At 38.4% G+C, this 24697-nt stretch overlaps 1 protein-coding gene and 1 long non-coding RNA gene across 6 annotated transcripts; one reads left to right on the forward strand and one right to left on the reverse strand.

Annotated features, from left to right (window-relative positions):
* LOC122672650 (acyltransferase-like protein At3g26840, chloroplastic) lies at positions 1-20532 on the forward strand. Of its 5 annotated transcripts, none has more exons than XM_043870112.1 (14): positions 1-493; positions 6304-6355; positions 6554-6609; positions 7005-7163; positions 8543-8647; positions 9062-9168; positions 10019-10140; positions 11830-11938; positions 13378-13508; positions 14189-14555; positions 15693-15806; positions 17679-17764; positions 19559-19668; positions 20327-20532. In XM_043870112.1, exons 1-14 carry the CDS (start codon positions 289-291, stop codon positions 20515-20517), a joined length of 1914 nt encoding a protein of 637 aa, XP_043726047.1. In that variant the 5' UTR covers positions 1-288; the 3' UTR covers positions 20518-20532. The 5 variants fall into 5 exon arrangements, 4 of the variants coding, with proteins under 4 accessions (XP_043726047.1, XP_043726050.1, XP_043726049.1 ...); XM_043870114.1 differs by lacking the exon at positions 1-493 and adding an exon at positions 4714-5083; XM_043870113.1 differs by lacking the exon at positions 1-493 and adding an exon at positions 5251-5556.
* On the reverse strand, positions 8389-24407 carry LOC122672652. Its single transcript, XR_006334450.1, has 3 exons — positions 24397-24407; positions 20140-20141; positions 8389-8649 (listed from the first exon to the last, which is right to left on the reverse strand). It is a non-coding gene; the product is annotated as an uncharacterized LOC122672652 (long non-coding RNA).
* Positions 24408-24697: the final 290 nt, after the last annotated feature.

Below are 24697 nucleotides of genomic sequence, written 5' to 3' on the forward strand. Positions count from 1 at the left end.
GCGGCGGTGGGAATAACTCTAATTCAAGTGAGTAGTAGTAGAAGTAAGGTACCTGTGTCTTGCCCGGTTTCTCTTCGCCGCCTGAAACTCTCGTCGTCAGTCGCCGGGAAACGCAAAGCGAGAAGGATACGAACTGAGGCATCAATCGCGGAGTCATCGTCAGTAGAGAAAGATCCAGAATCTCATCATCTCTACTCCTCTGATTCAGTTTCAGAAAACGGGAGGACCGTCTTAGGGAGTTTGGATAAGAAGAATAAGAACAACAAATCTGAAATTGGAGTAACGGAGATGGCTTCATCAAGTCTGAAACCTGCTTTGGACGACGACATAGAGAAGGAACGGCGATTAATCATACAGGATTACTTGGAGGGAACGAAGGATCTAATAAGCAGGAAGTGGGACGAAGATGGAAGAGCCCCACCTCCTCGTTGGTTTTCGCCTCTGGAATGCGCCTCTCGATCGAACGACTCACCTCTACTGCTCTTCTTGCCAGGTATGTATTGCTTTGCTCCTACTTACTTATTTACCCATTAGTGCAACTCCTCTTTGGATTGGGATTGGGATTCAGATTCAGCTCTAACCATTAGCCCCTTAAAAGTTTGTTTTCCGATCCTCTCTGTCTCCGTCAAAACTCAAAACTCAAAACTCAATCTTTCTCCAAAGTCCAAAATTCAAAACCAATAACAAATCGCATTTGTTTTGTTTGGGAAACGACAAGTCTACCACTGGTCTACGGTTCGGCTTGTCGTGGCCGCGTAGGACCCCAGCCCAAGGTGGGGCGTTAGGTCTTTTTTTTTTTTTTTTTTTCGTTGATAAATCAATTAGGTACATTGAATTATAGGTGAAACAATAGGTCATTGATACATGAGTAGAGGGCAGACTTTGGCACAATCCTTTTTGGTAAAGACACTTTGGCACAATCGTGAAGTTGCTGAATTGGGATCTAGTGGTCGCAGTTTTTTGTCGCAAAATAGATTAGTGTTTTTTGAAGAGAAGGGGTAAGTACATTTTGATTCTATTCAAACCTAACAATGGTAGGAGCGTTGTGTATTAGGTATGCCAATCGATATACGAGTATCAGGCACAATCAATATTAATAAAAATCAATCGTCTAAACCAATACCATTTTTTTAAACCATACTCCTTGTGTCATCATTAACTTCCTTCCCTATTATACAAATTCTAAACTACCCATCTTCATGTTCATCTAATGAAACCATTCATGGTGAGGGAATTCTTTAAATTTGATATATGTTGTCTCATGTACTGCCTTCTTGCATTCACATGAGGAGAGGGTTTCCTAACAAGCAGCATGCCTCAAAACGAGGTCAATGGAAGCCTGCACAAAAGCATCAACAAAAATAGGATTTCTAATTTTCATAAGAGAGAGCAGAGGCCACATAGCCTTACAAGGTTCTTTTTTGCATCGTCAACGGTGTCAACGTGTGCTCCCTCTATAAAGAAAAAGAAGTATCCATTGTCAATATATACTTCCCTCATCCCACTCTCTTCTTATTAAATATGTGGTACTCTTTCTCTCTCCTCATTAAATATACGATTCACTACAAGTAAATAATATGTAATTCTCTATTTCCTAATTTTATATGAGGTAATATTTTATGGCCAATCAGATTTTAGATCCTTAACTTTTATTTCCCTATTCTATTCTATTTGATGTAGAATATCCTGTGTTACGTTACGTGTTACCGAAACTTTAAAATAAAAAAAAAAATCTTGAAATAGTTGACCACCTTACCATATGTAAATGGCAAATAATCATAAGATTCTTAACAAGCGAACCATAGGTCTTGCAACTTTTCAGAGCTTTAAAGGGACACGGTATATTAGTGGAAAAGGTCAAGAGCACTAAATAACAAAATATAAATAAGGGAATTTTTTTTTTTTGTTTTTCTCTGGTAAGCATATAGGGATTGAGTTCCTCCGAGATATGACAATGACGTGAGGATAGTTTTTTGGTGCAAAATGATGTGATGATCATGAGCATTAAATTTGGAATTTTTTTTTCTCTCAGGTTCGTTGTTTGGTTCAGTTGTCCGATTCCTCTCATACAGAATGAAAATGATGATTTAACCTCACTTGGGCAGTGTGTTCGGGCAGGGGATTAGGTCGTCATTTTTGCCTTTCTATGAGAGGAACCGGACAACTGTACCAGACAGAAACCTCAGAGGATAATGATCCTTAAATTTGGGCCTTCACCAAACAGTCATTTACAGTTTCTTTTAACACATGACAATTATTATGAGTTATTAACTTTTTATTATAGAGTTGTTTGGGAAAAGGTTTCTCCTAAGTATACTCTCCATATATAGCTATGCATGATTACAGTGAATTTTACAATAAATAAATAAATAAATAAATAAAATACAATGAATTGTGTTTACCAATAATGATTACAATGTATCGTGTTATGTAAATTCAACCCAAAAAAAGAAAAAGTATCGTGTTATGTAAAAGGATCGACTTCCTTCACCCTAAGTGAGGGGTTCTGGATGATGTCCATATGGTATTGCATAATAGTGAGGTTAGAATGATGTCTATAGAGGGTAGATAATCATTAATGGTTGTATGGTTCCTTAACCACTTGCAGTATTAAGAAAAACTTTACAACAACTAAATAGGATTTTGATACATGGATCTGTATCCTCCAATCAGCTGTATTCGAGGTCTTACTTGATAGAAGGCCTAATACATGCTTTCATCCCCTCTTTTCTAAACTCATTTTAGGTCTATCCTTGGCTTTTTTTAGTTCTTTCAATCTTGAATTAAATCACTTTTCTGTACTAGAACATCCAAAGACCTCCTTTGAACATGATCATGCCACTTCAAACAATTTTCTTATCATGTATTAGAGCTACTCCAAACCAGCTGATCTAATATGCTTATTCATTACTTTATCCTTTCTAATTTTAATACACATCCATTTCATCTCTGCTACACTGTTTTACCCAAAAAAATAAATAAAAAATCTCTACTACACTGAGTTTATTTATATGATTATTCTATAAAAATTTTCTTTTAAATTTTAAAAGAATATGTCAATCCTTAAAATAAATATTAGTTGCAAAAATAACATCATTGCTTTTCAATATTATTATTTTGGAGAGAAAAACGTTGCCAGGATGCGTGATGAGAGCACACACAGAGGATCAACATGGATGAGATTTTTTATTTAACAAGAATGTAGCAATCATTTTGCATGCTCTTGTGTTTGGGTGCAAGTTCCACACAAGCAGGCAACGTATTTTTACCTTATTAATTTTTATGGAATAAAAAAATTATTAGGAACTTGGGTCTTATCCCCAAAAGCTAGCCGTTAAGGAGAGGGTGTCCAAGTACCTAGTAATCTACCCACATCTCTATTCATATCCGACATGAGACTATTTTTACTGTCTTATGTGTGGATATCCCAATAATCTCCCTCTCCATGTGGAAGACAAACGTGGAGCTTGAGATCCCGGTCTCTCTCTCCACGCGGGAGCTGACGTGGAGCTTGAGATCAAATCCGAGAATTCTCAGCCAAACGAAAATTTCTACGTCCCAGTTCTGATACCACTGGTTAGGGACTTGGGTCTCATCCTCAAAAGCTAACCGTTAAGAAGAAGGTGTTCAAGTACCTATTAATCCACCCACATCCCTATTCATATCTGATGATAGACTATTTTTTCTGCCTTATACATGGATTTTCCAACAAAAACCCCATATCGTACGAAGAAAGGTAAATTCTATATTACGCTAGAATAGTCAATGTAACTAACTATGGTTACATAGAGCAAAATTTTTCTATAATAGTATTGGGTGAGGTGCCCACTTTTTTTTTAATTTAAAACATTCTTAAAAGGATGATGTATATAGGAACCATGCCTTCAAATCCTGTTCGTTTGGGATGAGTTTGGGAGAACACGTTTTAAACGAAGAAAAAAAAAAATGATACGCTGTTTTAGAGTTAAAGAATGCTAACCGGTCACAATTTAGGTGTGGCTCCAACGCTGAGATACAGTAACCACATAACTGCCTTGGAAATGAATGCCTTGCCCCCAAGAAAAGGGCAGAAATCCTATGTGACAAGGCTTTTATTTTCAAGGCGGTTATGTGGTTACTGTTCCTTTTCCTGCCTTTTTAAAACGTGGACACGCTACGACATTGCCTGTGTAGTGTAGGGCTGGACGTGGAGGGTCAGGGGTCTTTTTGCAAGGGGGCACAGAGAGAGTGAGAGAGACAGGCTGGTCTCCTCGTCCGCGTGCCCAACCTTTTCCAAGTTTATTATTGGAACCTTTCTCTATGTATTTGCATTAAAGATTGACATAGTTGCATAAAACACCGAAAACCTTCAACTTTTTTTTGGTGAAGGAAAACCTTCAACTTCGCATCCAAGCACTGGAGAAGAATCGACAGATACCAAAAACAATTTTTAAGATCGGGTATTGCATAGATGAATTGGCTAGACTCAGAACAGAATCGGCCATAACTGATCCGATCAGCTCCATTTCCGGCTGGTTCTGATTGATTCCGACTAATTCCAATTGATTTTGATCGGAATCGGAATGCCGATTCCCGATTCTGTTTTCTGAAATCTTGATACCAAAAACGATTCGTTGTCCAGGTTTAAGGATCTGCCTCCTGGTGGCTTCTGCTGAAAAGCCAATGCTCCATGGCTCCACCTTGAGAGTTTCCTGACTCCTGATTAGTGATTACGAGATGATGATACCCTCTGTTCCAATTTTCACTATACCTCTTAAAAATCTCTTATCCAGAATGCCAGTGTTTCTGTACTTTCTGGGCCGGAGCTCTGAGGGATATCAACCAACAAGGTTGTTGCTTGATCTTTTTGGTTACAAAGATCGAGTGCCATTTACACTGCGAACGAATTCATCTCACGTTCCCGTGCCTGATTCTCCTTCGTTTTGACGGAAGATGGAGGTAATGGATCGCTAATGTTTTTGGAATTGAGTTGTGAATATTGTGACGCTGTGAACTCTGAGGAGGTTTTGTCTTTTGCGACTAAAACAAATGCTTGATCGGAAATAGAAGAGGTATCAACCATCAAATGGGTTATCAGTTTATGATAAGAATTGAGTTGGTGCACCGCAACGGATTTTGGTGTTTTTGGAACAGAATTTTAATCTAGCTAAAAAAATATATATGGAAGTAACAGAATGTCATCGTTCATCACTGCCAATAGAAGAATTGAAGAAATACACTCTCTCTCCCCCACCCTCCAAAAATAAGTGATACCAGAAATCCAATCCAACGAGATACACTCCAATAGCTGGGTAGTGGCAACTGGCAAGACCTAAGGCTGCTCCTACTGGACCTTCTTGGGGAGTAGTTTATAGTTCAAGGAACCCATTAGTAGCGGCAATAGGTGATGTTTGTCCGGATGTGCCAAGGAGTTACTGGATCTCCCTGCAACTGCAAGGCGATGTCCATGTTAGTTCCAATAACGTTCTTTGATGGGGCCAACAACTAGTAGCAGAATAAGTTGCTGGTGCTTCAATGGGAGCACACTATTCACTTAAGGATCCTTATGGCTTCCAAGTTCAGGTGTCTGAGAATTGTTTACCTTTATTTTTAATGAAAATTTTCTTTCTTGCTAGCTGATTGAAGCTGTTTTGGTCAAATGAGAATTTCCTTGTATACCTGTTGATGGTATTCTTCAACTCGTATTTGGGCTTGTGAGTTATATTAATGTTGTATACAGGGCTGGATAGAAATCAATTTGGTTTCCAGTTCAGGCTTCCACAAAGCAATATCTTTTGAGTTTTGACACCCACTTTTAAAAAATCTGATTAATATGGGAAAATCCTGGGATTAATGGAAGCATGTCAAGTTAGGCCCGTAACTGCCTTGGATTTTAAGATTGAAAACGCTGCAATCTGGTGCAAGTCACATATTCACAGGGTCCTGAGAGCAGTTGACAGGAGTCAGTCCTAGCATTTCGCGTTTTTAGCACAAAGTGGCTGCCCATTGCCTTCAGACTTGAACCTGCATCTTTGCACTGGCAGCCTGAGCTTTTACCTTCGCTAAGCAACAGCCCCATTTTTAGATTTCTATTTGCCATTGGGTGTCTTACTTTTTACGTGAATTCACACTTTCAATTCCCCTGGATAATTTCATCAAATGTTGCATGCCACTTTATGAGTCCCTCCTTTCACAAGAGAGGCTATATCCTGCAAGATTATTTCATGCTTGAGACAGAATCTTTGAGAGAATCTTCTATCTGCTGCCTACTGAAGTGTGAAACTTAATTTTAATCTCTATCATTCCTCCTTCACTGTTTTGCAGGGATTGATGGTGTTGGACTAGGACTCATTTTGCACCACCAAAGACTAGGGAAGTAAGTATTCTGTAGGTAAATAAAGTAAAAGAAATTATATTCATATTTCTTTATGTGAAATACCATTTTTCAAAACTATCATTGCAACTGTGGTGCATCTATTACTATTGATTAGATTAGAAGATATTTTGATCTGAATATCTTTAAAACAATTGATGGGGATAGAATTGAAATGTTTTTTTTCTCCTTTGGATGAAGGATTTTTGATATTTGGTGCTTGCATATACCTGTGATGAATCGGACACCATTTCAAGGTCTCTCTCTCTCTCTCTCTCTAACAGACACACACACACATTTAGTTCCTACACAAACTACAGAAACTATGAATGTGGCGGTGTTTGTATCCTGTAATTGCAGTTTACCTTAAAAATGAATGTTCTGTCCCTTGGTTTTCCAAAGCTCAGTTGAGAAAAGGCCCAATGAATTTACTTTCAGACACAAAAAAGGTTGCAGTTTACCTTAAAATTGAAAATTCCATCCCTTGGTTTTCCAAAGCTCAGTTGAGAAAATGCCCAATGAATTAACTTTCAGGCACAAAAAAAGGTTGCACCATTTTAATTATTTTTGCCTTTACGTAAAGTGTTTTGATTGGTAATTAATATATTCCTTTTGTAATTGAATAATTTCTTCACTATCTTTATGTTATCAGACCTGGTGCAACTCATTGAGACGACAGTTAAGTCAGAGCATTCTCGTTCACCAAATAGACCAATTTATCTTGTTGGAGAATCTCTTGGAGCTTGCCTTGCACTAGCTGTTGCAGCCCTTAATCCAGATATTGATCTTATACTGATATTGTCTAATCCAGGTGAGGATTTGGTTCCCACAATCCCTGTTGATAACAGGTCTGAGCACTTTGATAATAGTTTCACCACTATGGTATTTGGATCCTGTGGATCCCCTCCCCTTAAGTACCTGTCTCAAACCAATATATGGAGATGGGTTTCATATCCATGTTGAAACTTGAAAATTACTAAGCTAAGTTGTAAGATTTATTAAAAGATATATTGTAGCTATGAATTATTGCACTTGTAAAAGGAGTACCGATATGCATCATCTTGTACTAACATGTAAGCTTACTGAGTTCTCTGCCTCATTGAATGACTATCTCAGTATATGAATGTTTCCTAAATGGCGTTGGTGATATAAAAATCACCACACCTTTCTTCTTTTTTTTCGGCATTGTATCTTCCTGTTTGTCCTCTTTTTTGGGGAGAAAGGGGTGGTATTTAGACGTTGTCAGTATATGAGGGATATTTGAGCGCAACCGTGTTGGGTTTTGCCTCATATCTCTTGTTAAAGAGAAAAGAGAAGAGATTTGGATATGGAATTCAGTTTATGAGAGCGTTTCTCCATCAGATGGGTCTGTTTTGTATCTTCAAATTTTACTGGTTATCATTATATGAGGGGTATTTGAGCACAACTGTGTTGGGTTTTGCCTCATATCTCTTGAGAAAGAGAAAAGACAAGAGATTTGGATATAAAATTCAGTTTATGAGAGAGTGTTTCTCCCTAAGATGGGTCTGTTTTGTATTCATCAAACTTTACTGGTTATCTTTCTTCTTTTGCTGTGACCTTTGTGGCCCCAGGTTTTCCAGGTGCTGACATACTATTATTACATTTTTATGGTAATGGTGTAAAAGTTTTTGTCTGAAAGTTTTCACCGGTTCTGTGGAGTCAAGATTTAGCTCCACCTGTTGCATTTGAAATCAATTCCTTTATAAATTTGGGAGCCAAATGTGTTATGTGATGTTATTACGGGCTTTAAAGCTGGCAGTGATGAGGGATTCTTCTGACATGTTGAAGGGTGAAGTGGTAGATCCTAACCACCCTTCTTATTGGGCGCCCTCAGGATTATTCTCGTATTTCCTGAATCTTCTTGAATTTATTTAAATGAAAACGATTATTCTCAAGTTTGGGTGCATTTAATCTCTGGTTGACTCCTAGTGGAAGGCTTGACCAGTATACTGGGTTGAAAGCTCTGCAAGATTGAAAACATTGAAATAGTTGTTATTTTCCCAAGCCTCATTATATTTGGGAACTGACAATCAACATTGAAATGCATACCAATACTTGAACCATACTCCTATACACTGTCAGCATGATTCTAAAATGCAAGATTGGATATTACAGATGATGACTTATTTGGTACATTATTCATGGTAGTCATTTCTGTTCTTATGGCAGCTACATCATTCCATAACTCGCAACTGCAAACACTAAGCACCTTATTGGAAGTCATGCCTGAACAACTCCCCTTTAGCCTTCCTTACGACACAAGAATAGTTGAAGGTCTGTTCCAATGCACTAATTTTTCCTGTTTTCCTTCCAAGCTATGTGTCTGCAATAAGTATTTACTTCCAGTATACATACATGGTTGTTTGTTATTTGTATTTTGTAGGAGGATCGTTTTTCATTGCATTCTCGGTGTTTTGATTTCTGGAGATCATATTATCGTAGTTTCCATATTGGTCATTATTAAATGATTGGTGAAGAATTATTGTAACTTTCATTCATTACAGAAGAAAAAATTATTAGCAAAGATACTTGAATCAAGCTACAATAGAATAGCAATGTTTGGACAAATATATTTGAGCATTCATGGGGGTTGGTAGTATTCATAGTGTAAAATCCTAAAATAGGCACTTGTTGCAAATTTGTATAGTATGCTTCTGATTAATATGAGCAACTAATGCTATTTTTTAGGCCCTCCCTTGAGGATGCTGATGGCTAATGTGGGAAAAGGACTTCCTTTTCAACAAACAGTTGGAGAATTTTCGGAGAGCCTTGGTACATTTTTGCATTGCCTTTCTGTAAGTTAACTCTTGGACTTACTTAATACAACAGCAAATGGATTCGTGTATGAGAAAATTTCTGTAAATCTGTTGATGCTCTTACAGAACTCCCATACAAGGTTCAAGATTTCGGTTTCGACAGGGATTTCGACCCCTAGTCTAAAACGAAATATGCCACTGAAATGGCATCTAAATATATCATTGAAATATACCACCGAAGTGGCCAAAATGGCACCGAAATATGGTCCAATTTGGTGAAAAAATAAAACATTGAAGACCTTCGATTTGCATGCCATTTCGTTTCAACAAGTTTCAAAACAGAAATATTTGTTCAAAATTTCAGTATGTAACTGAAATTGGTATATTGACCAAAATTTTGAACTATGCTCTCAAAAAGACAATCTCATAAGGATGGATAATATTCCGGATTTCATTCAATTTTTTGGGTCTCATATTCATGTTTTCTTCTTGAAATTAGGATAGTAATAAGTGGTATATGTAGTCTTTTCTAAATACATAACAGAGAGATGAATTGTTTGTAACACATTACAGATAATTGTTATAACTTCACTATTCTTAAGCATGTATATTTATTACGGGGAAAAGAATGCTACCTGGTCACGTGGCCACTGTGCCTAGACACAGGTGGCGCGAAATGACCATCGCACCCCCATGGAAAGGTGGAAATCCCGCTCCCTCTGATGCTTGCGTGCATGCTCCCATTGGCCCCTGCGCCGGATCCGCGTGACCAGGTAGCATTCTCTTGCCCATTTATTACTGGAGTGATTGTTGGTACAGATTGGTAATCTCACCTAGCTGCTATTTTTACCCCATACTGTGCAAAGCAATTACATTATTTTACTCACAGGTGCTTCCTGACATTTTACCTAGAGAAACTCTTCTCTGGAAGCTGCGCATGGTCAGATCAGCTTCGTCCTTTGTCAATTCACGTCTCCATGCCGTTAAAGCTCAAACATTAATTCTTTCCAGGTCTATACTCTTTCAACAGTTCTAATTCTCATGTTGTTTCTTGTGTGAGCGAATCAAATCAATCAGATAACGTTTGGAACAGTGTGTTAATGGGATCTGTTTGGTTTGGTGAACTCTCCAAGATATCTACTGCCATAATGACTCATGTGAAACCTTGACATTTTGTACATTGGTGTGTGTTAGTTCCCACTTTTTGACTGAATCTTTACTGAGGATTCATTGGTCAAAATCTGCTACAATAATTCATAACCTTAGCAAGATACCCCACACAGAACAATCAGTCACCAACAATGTTTTATTTCTTTCTTCTTTTTTTTTTTTTTTCCCTAATGGAATAACAAAATTTATTTGGCATTTTTCCAATATAAGACTTGTACAAGATGCCGTATACATGTGTAGACAAAAGACATACAACATGGCGCTAGTGTCATACTACAAAGCAAGATAGGAAAGTCAAAACAAGACAAAGAACATCTGCTAAGGGATATATATGTACTTTCTCTCAGTCCCTGCATCTAAGTGGCCCTATATATGTGCTTTCTCTCAGACCTAGAACATCTGCTAAGGGATGTTCACTTCTAGGAAGGCAGAAAATGATATGTTCTCATGATTGCTTAGTGCTTTCGCTCTCCAAACCTGATGCACTAGCTTCCAAGGGACTTAAAACATCTGTGGACATCCCATTTTATTACTGCTATGATGAGATGAGTCCATGGTTATGAAACAAATAATTGTAGACCCAGCCTCACTGCTTCTGCAGTATTCAGATCCCGTCCCAATGCAGCCCAAAAATGCTAACAAAACATTCCTCTGATCTTTAAACATCACTTATTCCCTAAGGCTCTGGGTTGCCTTGACTACGTCTATCAAAATTAAATTTCACCAAATTCATTGGTGGTGTCTCACTGCTTCTGCAGTATTCAGATCCACTGTCCCAATGTGGCCCAAAAATTCTAACAAAACATTCCTCAGATCTTTAAACATCACTTATTCCCTAAGACCCTGGGTTGCCTTGACTACGTCTATCAGAATTAAATTTCATCGAATTCATTGGTGGTGCCATCCACTTATGTCTCACACTCTCACCTCCTCCTGATGGGTAATGATTTCACCACTTGTCCTCATTGCTCTCGTTATGTATACAAAAGGGATATCTCTGAATTTTTTTTTATGCATAAGAGATTGCAAATGCAAGTTGAGTACACAGTATCACAATTTACTGAAATGGAAGTGCTTTAGAAGTTATGGATCTTAAAGCCATAACCCCCTCATATGATCGGTCTCCTAGTAAACTAACTATGATGCAGTTATAACAACAGAGATGAAAACTGAGCACAGACCATTATATTCAAAGTGACCTGAATTCTTTTTCATTTGTTTCTGTATTGGTCTCCTTTGTTTCTGCCTATCATACAATATACTAATGCAGTGATTATGAAGAGAAACAATGCTAACAGAGAGGTATTCAGTTTCCCTATTTAGTTCACTATGTTGTGCTTCCACACTTGATTTTTCTGATGTAGTATGTGGAGTAAATATATAGTGAATGCACATAGTGCTTGTAGCTTTAAATTGGGTTCCTCTTAAGGCAGTTTTCTCGGTCACTTTGTAATTTTGTTTTGCATGATTAGTGTCTATGATATTATCTGTCTCCTTAAATGACATTTTTTTATTATATTAATGTTTTAGTGGAAGGGATCTGTTGCTACCAAGTCAAGAGGAAGCTGAAAGGCTTCGCCGTACACTGCCTAATTGCCAAATCCGTAACTTCAAGGACTCTGGTCACACTCTTTTCATGGTAAGTGTTGGGTGTTCTATGCTTCTATGTGATGTTCCTTGAGTATACAAAATATGCAGAAATTTATCTTCCTGCTTCTCAAGCGATGGTGAAATATCTCCCACAACTAGCATGTTTTATACTGAAGTAATTTATGCATAGAATATGAAACTTTTTTCCTTGCCACAACCAGCTTTTGATGTCGTTTTATTGAGGAGGATAGATTCTCAGTTTTCTTGACTTCCATAGCATTGATATGATGGACAGATTGATCAATCTGAACAAATTTCTTCCTCATATCACTGGTCAAAGGGCTGTAACCCTGTGCAAGTCCTGCTTTCATATGGGTACCAGGAAGGGTGCATTGGGATCAGTCCTTGCTTACGGCATATTGAACAAAGTGGCTGCTCTCAGACTTGAACCTAATGGATGGATGTTCATGTAATTATGAATAAGAATGTAAATGATACATGACCCTATGTATGATGATTGTGAATGATTAATAAAGAAGAAATATGAAATAAAAGTTATGTGCCGATGGGCACGGCCAACATACGACCCGATGTTCATGGAGTGCCTATGAAGAAGGGCGTTGAGGCTATCGACTGAACCCATTCCAGTGGTTTGTAATTGGAGCCATTCCGATGGTACGACTGAACCCATTCTAGTGGTTTGTAACTAGAGTTACTTCGGTAGTACAACTGATTGACTGAAGATATACTAGTACAACTGGACGGAGGTTAAAGACTGAAATGAAATGGAAAATGATAAGATGAATGAAATGTTACCGATAGACAAATGATTGAATGATTTATGGTTCTTCATGTTGGCAGCACGAGCTTTTATCATTACACCAAGCAATGACCCCTTCTCCCTGGCCTTTGGCTACATATAATATAAAAGAAACTGGGTAATTGAACACTACACTCCTGAACTAGGTCACTCTCTTTTGGAATATTCAATTGCTAGTAGTTGAAAAAAAAAAAGACAACCACAACAAATCTTAAAAAGAACTTGGAAACCAGACCTGTTCAACAGTTAACAGAATATGATCAAGGTGCTTACTGTACTTCATAATTATTGAATCATAATACATTTTTCTAATTTTCGTGATTCTTTAAGAAAATTGTTGAACTCATGCTCTATGGTTCATGTAAACTTTTATTTACTGTGTCTCACAAATTCATCCCAAGTGAATGAAACTGTAAGTTCAGAGGTGTTCTTCCATGCATGTAAATACCATAGACCTGGGTAACCTGTCTTACCTACCAATTTAAGGACTGGCAACCCCTAACTCTTGGCATCCACCAACAAATGAAGAATTTCTTCTGAGATTGCTCAAAGTAGAATGACTCTTCTGTTGCCTTTGCAATCATTTTTTTACTCATGTAAGATGCGTTGAATATTCTGCTTTGAACCCTTCTTGTTGATACAAAGGTAGTTATGTCTACATGAGACAGGAAGATGGTGTTGATCTGGTAACTATTATTAAAGGTGCTGACTTTTATCGCCGTACGAGACATATCGACCATGTCCGAGACTATGTGCCACTGACCCCTTCTGAATTCAAGGAAGTATCCAAATCGTACAGGTAAAGTATACTTCAAAGAAAGTTAGAAGTGTTTGTTTTATATTAATTTCTTGGTGCAATAAAGCCAGAAGCATATAACTCTGTTATCCAGTATCCATGGGGAGAGAATCTGATGTTACTTGGTCAGTCTCTTGATGGCCTGAGCATGAGCATGCATCAGTATCAAATGCTCTTGGTTAAGAATTATTCTTGGCCAAAGAGCAGACAGCAAACTGATTGACAATCCTAATATAATAAATGGGAGGCTGATCAAAATGATGCTTATCACCATGTTAGATATTAGTGTGTGGGGCCAATAATGGCTCTCGGGATTAGTGGCTGGCGCTAATACCGAGAACCTTCTTAGCCTCAACTTATGTGAGGTAGTCTTTTACTGTTTTGCCCCTAACCCTATATTTATCTTGTACATCCTTTTTCTAAATATTCAATTGACTGCTCACGGTTATGTGAGTTCTTCTTCTTCCCTCTTTGAAGTATATTTTTATCCCAATAGCCTTTCTTTGCTGGATAAGCCCCAAGGTTCTCTATCAGGAAACTTACTGAAGCCCTGCTTATGTTGGACACATAAAGAGACAGCCTGGAGGATGCTTCTGCATTACATTGTCCTCGAATTTTGTCAGTTATGCATGTATAATACTTCAATTTTAATCTAGTTACCACATTTTTATGGTGTATCATAGGTGGCTTGACATAGCTACTAGCCCTGTTATGCTCTCAACTTTGGAGAATGGAAAAATAGTAAGGGGCCTTACAGGAATTCCTTCCGAGGGACCAGTTCTGTTCGTGGGCTATCACATGTTATTGGGATGGGAATTGTCTCCACTTGTATGCAAAATTTTGATTGAAAGAAATATTCATATTCGAGGAGTAGCACATCCATTGATGTGGAGTGGATCTGATGGAACGATGCCAGATGTATCAGCATATGACACCTACAGAGTTATGGGTGCTGTTCCTGTCTCAGCAACAAACTTGTACAAACTTTTTTCTACAAAATCTCATGTCCTATTATACCCAGGAGGTGTACGTGAGGCTCTTCATCGGAAGGTAACATTTATTTGTTTTTGGTTCATCAGTTTCTACATTAAGAGCAATTATGTGCAACTTTTATTTTCCTACATTAAGAGCAATTATATGCAATTTTTCTTTTCCTGAATTTGATATGTGCCGCTGGAGACACAAACAGATTGCTTCTGTTTTTCAATCTGTCAATGTCCAACATACCTCAAAACTGGAAAAGTGCTGTGCATATTTAGTTTAATTAGCAGTTATGTCTTTTTTTTCTCAAGTCTGGGAGCAGTCTTATCCAGATTTTATCTCCCTTGTTGTCAAGTCTAAAGTTGTATTTCCTGCATCTACAACTAATAATTGTGTGGCTTTTCACCTTCCCTCCCCCACCCCCCACCCTCAAAAAAAAAATTTTGTGCTGTAAGTGGTTGAGTTTGTGATAGCAGTATAGTAGCTAATTACTGGACGGAATGATGATAGAGTCCTAACACACTGTTTAACATTCCATCCTGGAATTCATTCACTATCTCTAAAATTGTGAAAGAATAATCTCTTTTATGAATAACATGAATAGTTTTCATTTTATGTGAACTTTCACTTCATCTTGTATTTAAATGCATTTATAATGCAGAGTACCATCAAGTCCATTCTCTCCAAATTGAGTAAATGTGTCTTTATTATCTGCGTTTGAGAAAGAACAAAAAGAGACGGAAATGAAAGAGTCATGCCAGTTAGTGTGAAGCAACAGATAAACTGACAAGGCAGTTCCAGGCCACTCATTCGATGAGGACCCTGTGGATTATCCACATTTATGGCACCATTGTCCATAAAGATTCATAAATCACTGGTGCATTGCACTTTCTGCTTTGGTAAAAAAGGTGACTTCCCTTTCCACCTGGCACTGGGATGTTGCCTTGAACCGGAGGCAAAAAAGTGATGCCAAGAAACAATAGACGCAATTTGAGCTGCCACCTCAGCTTCTGGCTTTCCAAGCTTGCAGACCTTGCACTTGCATGCATGCAGCAGACAAAATGATATTTACTAATAGGTCTGACAAGGCAGTCAAGACTGCTCATATATCTAATGTAAACATTAGTGCTAGTTATACACACTTAAAATTCCATAATGTTTTAACATGGAAATAACTTTTAGTACTTTGTTCTTCAAATTTTCCAGGGTGAGGAGTACAAGTTATTTTGGCCAGAACGCTCAGAATTTGTCAGGATGGCTGCTAGATTTGGAGCAAAAATCATACCCTTTGGTGTCGTTGGAGAAGATGATATCTCTGAAGTAAGAATGAAAATTTTCAGTTAGTAGTGGTCTTACATATTGATTTTTCAGTTCCATTATACATGTGTATATATTTACCAATGCACAGTAGCTTTTGATCCAGTATGACACGTGTATTTTCATGCTGCTTAATGAAGAAGAGAAAAGAAGATGGTTCTCATTGCTTATAAGCTTCATTCTTTTCGTAAATCCATTAATTTTTTAAGATGATATGAGTTGATCTAATGATGGTAACATGATGTCTAGCTCCAAGATGGTGGAGAATAAGCTGCTTGCTACAGCTTAATAAAGCCTCATCCCTGTTATTTGGGTTGGCTGCATAACTTTCGTTCTGTTCTGTCTGTTCACTTTGTCAGATCCAAGTTATCAGACCTTTTCAAATAAATAATGTCTTGTTCGCTTCCTCAGCCTCATTCTTTTTTGGCTCACCTTTTCCTTTCGAGCCTTGAATCTGTATCAGTTTCCTTTTTTCTCAATGCTGCAGTTAGTCGTCTTCATTAAACATAAACCAAGTATTGTTGTTGACTAGCCTTCATTGTCTCACCTATAAAGGCTAGTCCATTTCTGGGAAGGAAAAGGTACTAATCCTTGAAGACATACTTTTAAGAGGAAGCTTGTTGAAAGTTCTAAAATAGGATGATGCAAGAAATTTTCTGCATAAAGTGATGGTGAGAAATGACTTGAAGCCACAGACATGAAGTGATGAAACAAAGTTCATAGCCCAACATAATGGAATGTCAAAAAAGGAATCTTGTGAAGAAGCCCAAATATTGGTTCAAAGCTTTGCTGACAATAATGATGTCAAAGAAATATGCAAGTGTGAACCATACTGGTGTGTGAACCACGTTATATCTCTGTGTTCTTTTGCTTGGTTCTTGTTTCTTTTCATGATTTTGTTGGTGTTTGCTATAACAGTTCTCCATTTTTCTTAAAAAAGGAAAGCATAGTTATTAAGATAAGGAGAAGAAAAATAATAATAATGAAAAGAGAGACACTAATTCAACTCAATAAATCCTTATTGCAAACTACTTTTGGTCAGCGAACCAAACCCTGTTCAGACTTTTGACTCTTTTCTATGGCTGTCAACAACAACATAGCCTTATCCCAACTAAATGGGGTTAGCAGCTTGGATCCATGCTCTCCAATCAGCTTTATTCAAAGTCATACAAGATACAAGAACTAAACTATGTATGGCTTTCCTCACCACTTCACTTAAAGTTAATTTAGGCCTGCCCCTGGCTCTTTTAGTTCCTTCAATTTGAATCAAATCACTCCTCCGAACTGGAGCATCCCTAGGCCTCCGTTGAACATGGGCCATGCCACCTCAAACGACTCTCTTGTAGCTTAACATAATCAGAAAAAAAGAAAGAAGATTAATAATAGTAAAATTTTGAAAGATGGAGAAAAGCTTCATAGCTATACATCAGACATGTTAGTCATAAATCATGTTCACTGTTTTCCTCTTTTTGAACTCAAGAAAACATAAAGGAAAAGAAAATGAGACTTCCAAAGCCAGTCAACCAAATGAGATGTTTCTGCCTATATATGGTTTTCCTTTGCAATGATACTCTGAAACTATCTATATCTGGATGTATATTATATTGGGAAAGTGCGTGGTTTTTACTTTATCCTTTAGATATAACTACTTCTATGAACAATTTTTCAAGTGCCAACAAAAGTTGCAGTGTACAAAAATCTGCATTCAACTTTTATATCACTTGCAAGAATTTATGCTTCCTTTTACTTTTTGGCATTTGTCTCCAGTTAGAAATGCATAAATTTTTTGTTAGATTCACATTTGCCGCAACTATGTTTGAGTTTATTTCAATTGGATATCTAATGAATGATTCGCTCAATGTCTGCTATTCTCAGGTGTTTCTTGATTATAATGATCTCATGAAGATTCCATACTTCAGGACTCAAATACAAGAACTAAATAAAGTTGGTGTGAGGTTGAGGTATTATCTCCTCTTCCCCCACCAAAATACTGTAATATTTGTAGATCTTAGCAGATTCTCATTCTTAGTGTCACCTTTTATGTTTTCTGTAGTATTATCTGGGTCAAAGATTAGTGCTTTTCTTCCGTCTCTGTCATGGTTTCATGTTATTCAGTAATACCTGTTCTCGTGATTGAATGTGCTTCCTCCATGAAAATGTAACCAAGGATGCTTTGCTTCTACCACAGCAACCGTAAAACTTCAGTTTTCTTCCCTACCTTGCTTTCCTATTTACTTGAAGCTGATTGGAAAAGCATGAGCCAATGGTTTGATTGGTAACAAATAATTTAATTAGAGGAATAAGCCCTACTCTTTGTAGTAATCTAGACTATATATTAATTTGTCAATCCCTACATGAAAGCCCATAAGAAAAGAATGCATGAGTCAACATTTTTCTCTGACCTGTCTATTTAATACCTCAGACAAAAGCTGAAGTTCTAATACCAAGCTGATGCAAATAGATAGAACCGTCTGAATATCTGAATTTGCTGGATATTTTGGACGACATTGAAGCTTGAAGAGTATATAATAAACCCAATTTAGACTAATCCTTGTTGGACCATTGGCTGTACTGGTAGTGGGTTGTCACTGTTGGCAATCAAGTGCAGACCAGTTCTGAGGTGATTCTGGCAGTGTTCAGGGGCATTTTGGTCCATTTACAGTGCTTAAGGGCAGTCTGCTAATTTGGCACAGCTGATAATCCAATGGCAGCACTGGTTGAGGTGGCAGTGGTTCAGTGTAGCACTGCTGTAGGATGGGTGTGCACAGCCTGGTATGCCTGGCCACATGGTGGTTGCAGTGCAGGTGTGCATGCGAATGGTGTGTGATTGTCCGTACAAGCAAGCTCAATGGCAAACAGTTGTGTGTTGAGAGCTACAGGTCAACAGTTACATTCAGTGCAACGCAGTTGGGAGTAAAAATTGGAAAGAATTTTTAGATCCTGATTCACCCCCACACCCCTCTCAATGTCTATCTGGGAACTAAAATCCTGAACCAGAAAATTTAGTAAGAGACTAGTACAGAATGGATTGCAGAAACAGAAGAAATTTTGGCCAGAAATAGGAGAAAGTGTGTAATTCAAAGTATATAGATCAGAATAGGCTTGCAGTCAGCTTGAAGATTAGTCAGAATCATTGGAATAACTCTGCAAATTATCTCTTTGGAACTGCATTGAAAATTTATATTGATTATACAATCACCTACCAGAAGCAAGGGTGATTGGAAGCTTACATAACAAAGAACTTCTTTGGAAGCTTTTTGGGATAAAATGGTAGTTGTGAGGATAATTGTGAAGCCTTTGTGTAGACCCAGTGGAATCTCAGTTGGAGCTCTAACCTTAAGCCCAAGTTGAAAAGTCCAATTTGTGGCCCATTAGGTCCACTTTCCACTGTTGGAAGCCAGGTCCATTGTATCTAGAACAGGGTTAGATGCCTATTTGTGTGGTCTATGATCCTGCATTCCTGCCTTATATCTGCATTCTAAACATTGCAGAAACTGTATAATATTTTCCTACTATTACTGTGGGAGTCCACCAGCCTGGATGGTTTCGTAAATGCATGGTATATTAAGATATTATAACTGTCGCTTGCCCTAGGGCGTGTATATCCCCTCTTCTTTCTTCGTAATATAATTTTTATTCATCCCCAAAAAAAAAAAAAAAGAAGATAATGCAACTGTCCTTGCTAATGACATTTAATGCTCTCTCTCTCTCTCTCTCTCTGTGATTACATTGAGATCCCTTTTCTTATTTGATAGGACTGATGTTAATGGTGAACTTGGAAACCAAGACCTTCACCTCCCAGGAATTCTCCCAAAGCTTCCGGGTCGTTTTTATTACTTGTTTGGAAAGCCAATTGAAACAGAAGGTATGCCTATGGTATCAGTTTATACTCATGTATTTATTTCTCGTTTAATATCTTCATCTTGAAGCATTTTAATTGTGTACTTCTTGGTTAATTTGAAATAACGTTTACATGAATGCCCCTTTGCATTTCAGACATGGATGATATGTATCCATCCCATAATTCTGAATCAATAGATTTGTTGTGGAACTCTTTGGTTAACTAATCATAATTGAGAAATGTGTCAGTAAGACTTCATTCAGTTAAGAAACTCTCTTTGAGCCACTGTTGCAATAAATTCTCAAGATGGTTTCTATTCTGATAATTTCTTTTTGCATACACATCAAGTCATCAACCATGGTGTTGGATATCATGGTTTCATTTTTGAATAGTTTACGGCATTGCATCATGCAATTTTGGATAGTCGGCGCAGAGACAAGAATAATTAGTTTAATGGATCAAACTTAGAATAACCCCTAGCTTAAAAATGAATACGACTGGATGATCTTATCCAACTTCTTTTTCTTGTTCATGCTCTTCGTCTCAATGATGCTAATTTTATTATTATTATTATTGTCATCATCACTTTCGATGCATCCACATATGATCAGTTTTATGGATAATATCTGCAATTTTATTTTGCAGAATAACTTTTTATTTACAAATTATTTTGTGTTTGAAGGGAGAAAAATGGAGCTAAGAGATAAGGAACAAGCTCATGAAGTGTATCTAAAGGTTAAGTCAGAAGTTGAGAATTCCATTGCTTATTTGAAGGAGAAGCGAGAAAAGGACCCATTCAGAAATATACTGCCCAGACTATTTTACCAAGCCATTCATGGCATTGATTCTGAAGTTCCCACATTTGAAATTTGAATGGTCCAATTGAAGCATACCTTCTCTGCAATGACCGGTGGCCTTTCTTCGGTGTACAGGTGGCCTCATTTGGAGATCATGAGAATCAGTCCACACTTAGTTCATTCATTGGAAATGGGCATAGCCCGAGAGAACAAGCAGGCAATCGCGCAATGCTGAATTATGAATAAACCCTCATTCTGTTTCTAAGTATTTATTTCAAATAATTTGTGGCATGTGGAAGAGCTTGAATTGATGGGGAGCATGCAACATGTGCTGCAATTCTGTTATCTCCTCTAATCATCTTAAAGGAAAAGCTCCCTATATGACCCCTACATATATGCCTTTAACCATTTTTTGTTTTGGTGCTCAAATTTTGTTGTGTTTTGTAAACGTTGGCATCTATCCAACTGGTAAGTTACTACGCTGATTCTTCTTACCACATGACAATAACAAGGTTAAAAGGATTGACAGGTGAGCAATTAGTACCTTTGGTTTATCAATGCTAGGGTGAGATTCATTTAATGGAGACAGCCTTAGGCTATGTGTTCAATGCAAGAAAAGAGAATAAAAAGGGAAATTATCAACCCCACCCCCTGAGGTTTGCATATATTTTAAAGTACACCCACTAAGTATCATAATATCAATCGTTACCTATATTTGAACGGTGTTAACCTCTAAATTGTTTTTGACCAAAACACCTTTTACATTAAAAAAAAAAAAAAAAAAAAAAACGAAAAACTGTTACTGATCTGGATGAGGGAGATGTTGAAGGGATCTCCTTCACGGACTTGAGGAAGTAAGCGTTGAGCTTCCCATCATTTTGCTGAGGAGCAAAGCCAACCTTGCCGCCTTTGAGATCTATAATGTTAACGAACCCCGAGGATCCAGGAGCAGAACCGGTGGCCTGATACATGGTGGCAGAGAGAGCAGTGTCGTTGGTGATCTAGTGGAGCTTCTTGGTGCCCAAGTAGTCAAGGAGGACGTGGAGGGAAAGAACGTTCTTTATGGAGAAGATGGAGAGATGCTTCGACAGCAGGTCCGACATGGCCACATTGTCTCCACCTGCAACTCACCCCGCCCCCTCTCTGCTCCATCTCTCTCGCCACCACCCCTGCGAGGCCCCGCCCCTGTCCCTGGGCTCCCCCGCCCGCTGCTGCCATTAGCGCCTAGCGCATCCAACATTCACTACCAGAGAAATCCCTATAACTAATTAACCTGAAAAAGAAGACATCTTCGATTCATAGATAAACGTCATATCCTCTGGATCCATCGGACAACGACCCAACCCGAGAGTTGGATGAAAACTAGAACCTGACGTTTCTACAGAAAACAGACATCCATTGCCTCCTCGTCCTCCACAGCCCGGATTTAAACCTAACCCAAGTCACCAGGCGAAGAAGGTGATGCAACCAATGATAACAACCAACGCTATGGTTATGATTATCAAACGGCGGAGGAAGGTGGCACGTCGACGCTGCTGGTCGTAGCCGTAGGAGGATGGGTTGTAGTATGGGCTTGGCCCTAGCGGTGAAGCTGCTTATGGTTAAGTTGTGCCTGCGTGGTTGTTTGGGAAACCGCCGGTGGATACCCCGTCACTGGTTTCGATTGGTTCTCCGCTGTTGACGTCATATGTCCCAGAGAAAATTGAAACTTGAGAGAGAGAGAGATGGTGAAGGTGAAAAATAAAAAAAAGAATACTATAATCCAATACCCCAACCCTGCCACAAGCCGCTGCAATTGCATAAAAAAATATTCTTCTTCTGTTTGTGTTTGTGCAGGTCCCCAATTTGCAAGATGGAAATTATAAAAAAGAAAAAAACAATATCAAAATAGCATGAAGAAGATGAAGACCTGCAAATTCAGGAACATTAAAAAAAAAACGAAAATAGAAGAAACATATCAAGAGTGCTGCGGAATTTGCTTTTTGGAAGAGAGGTTGAAGAAGACCTCTGTTTTGTTATAAAAGGGGCCACCTGTTGGATGAATAGAGGTTTGAATTACAAGAAGCATTTTCGTAGAACTAAGCAATGAAAATTTACTTTTGGGTTTTCCACGGCTCAATCTCGATGGGCATGTCTGCACACCAAACTAACTTTTGCTCTCCAAGGTCGCCAGCTGAGTGTGAGGAAGAAGAAGAAGGGTATGTGGGTGTTTTAATTGAAAGGGTATATTAGGTACTTCACCCACTATGGCAGAATTGTCTTTTAAAAAATATTAAGCAGCTGACATCACCACTTAATAGTTCTTAACTAACGGTAGAGGGTCTGGGTGGAATTAGTTTGGTAAAGCAGGGGGTGGCGTTGACATTATGGTAGTTAGTTGGTAAACCTTAAAATATAGGCAAACGTCAAGGGGTGACGTTGATAATTTCCCAAATAAAAATGAAAGAATGAGATCCGCACAAACTCATAATTATGTCTTATTGCGTTTTTGTGAAAAGAACGCAAATTCGTTCTTGCACCCAGAAAGTAATCAAAGTATCACTCAGCCCCTAGTGAAATAAAATGTCTCATTCAAATAGATCCCTCTATGCATGCTCTCATTGACCCCTGTGCTGGACCCCTATGCTGGTGTAGACACTACACGATCAGACATCGATCTCTTGCCCTATGTTTTTTTTTTGCGTGCTCCAAACACAGCCTTATGTGAGGTTACTGTTAGGGGTGGACTACCCTTCCAAAATCCGACAGTCACTACTTAGGATTGCTAACTCTATTAATTCGACAGTAACTACAGATTTATTAATTCTTGTATTCCTTGGAGATATGCTAACATTTTCAAATGGACTTCCAAGGATGGGCCTAGCTGACCTGAGCCCAAATGTGCTACGCAGATTTCCCAGCCCAAGGTCAGGTCCGGCTGGGCATAGATGACCTTGTATTAGGCCTGGGTTCCAAAAAAAATGGACCAGAACAGACTGCCCAATGGACCCCTAATGGGCCTAACCTACCCTACGGCCTAGGCATTTGGGTTATTACATCATTCTGCCACATCTTATGATCAGGTGGAGGGGGAATAATTATCACCTCCAATTCACTGCCCGTTCCAATTTCTTTCAATTCCTCACATAGGAGCATAAATGACCACCCTACTCCACCTTGGGCAGTGTATTCGGGAATGGGGTAGGGAGGTCATTTCCGCTCCTATGTGAGGAATTGGAGTGGGCAGCGAATTGGAGGGGATATCGATTCGGTGGCGGGGTGTCAAATGGTCGGTTTGGTCCAATTTGATCGAGTTGAATCAGTCTTTGGGCTGAATTAAACCAAACAGGAATCTGCCCAATAAAGGAAGACCTGGTTTCGGTTTATTTCAGTTTTCTCTTATCAGGCTCAGTCCGGTTCAGTTTACCATATAAATTTTTTTTTTTTGGGGGGTGGGGGGGGGGTTGTTTCAGTTCAGTTTTTGGTTTGGTGGGGTCCAGTTTTCAGTCTATTTCATAATAGCTCAAACCGAAACCAGCCCTATAGGAAATTGATTCAGATTGAGTTTGTTCAAACGGTTTGACCCCGGACCTTGAGGGGGCCATGGTCTCTTTGTTTGGGGAAAGGTGGGGTACAACTTAGACCCATGAGGCCATGACCAGCCTGGTCGGTGGGGTCTATGAAATCATTGGTGAGGTCGTTTACTAGTTTCATTGACCACATCAAGTGGAGGAGGATTTGACGCGCCAAGTGAGATTATACACTTGATGATCCGTATTAGAAAGCTTTTATCTGCCTTTTTAAAACTTTAGGAAAAGTTAAAAAGGGGCTTCTCAAAAAGCGCAGAGGAAAAGGGGCAGATCACACTTCTTTTAAGGTAAGTCAGAAAGGGTTTTAAAGCTAATAGACGGGCAAAAGCAGAGATTCAAATTCAAAGAGGAGGGAAAGGGTCAAAAAAGGTGTTTGAACTTTGGACTACTTTGAGAAATGGTACCACCACTAATAGCAATAGGGTTGTCCTTAGTGCTTACAGGCTTACAGCACCTGTGAATCAAATTGGTGAACCCTACAGTATAAACGAATTTGAACTGTCAAGCATGTCTTTGTTAATCATCTCCTCCCCCTCCATTTAGTCAAAACTTTTTTGTTAATTTAAGATGCCCATATAGTCTTTAGAATGAGACACATCCATGCAATGGTTATGACACACACATGACAAATAGAATAATCAAATACAGAAAAGCCATACAATATTGAGAGACTCTGACCATACTAGA

The sequence above is a fragment of the Telopea speciosissima genome, chromosome 8 (genome assembly GCF_018873765.1).
Source record: "Telopea speciosissima isolate NSW1024214 ecotype Mountain lineage chromosome 8, Tspe_v1, whole genome shotgun sequence".
Classification (NCBI taxonomy): Eukaryota; Viridiplantae; Streptophyta; class Magnoliopsida; order Proteales; family Proteaceae; genus Telopea; species Telopea speciosissima.

Excerpts from the sequence above, each read along its gene's own strand:
- LOC122672650 (XM_043870112.1), top strand. The coding sequence starts at position 289 with ATGGCTTCATCAAGTCTGAAACCTGCTTTGGACGACGACATAGAGAAG. Across the intron at positions 494-6,303 it reads TCTACTGCTCTTCTTGCCAG|GGATTGATGGTGTTGGACTA; the intron begins GTATGTATTGCT and ends ACTGTTTTGCAG. Across the intron at positions 13,509-14,188 it reads GAAGTATCCAAATCGTACAG|GTGGCTTGACATAGCTACTA; the intron begins GTAAAGTATACT and ends GGTGTATCATAG.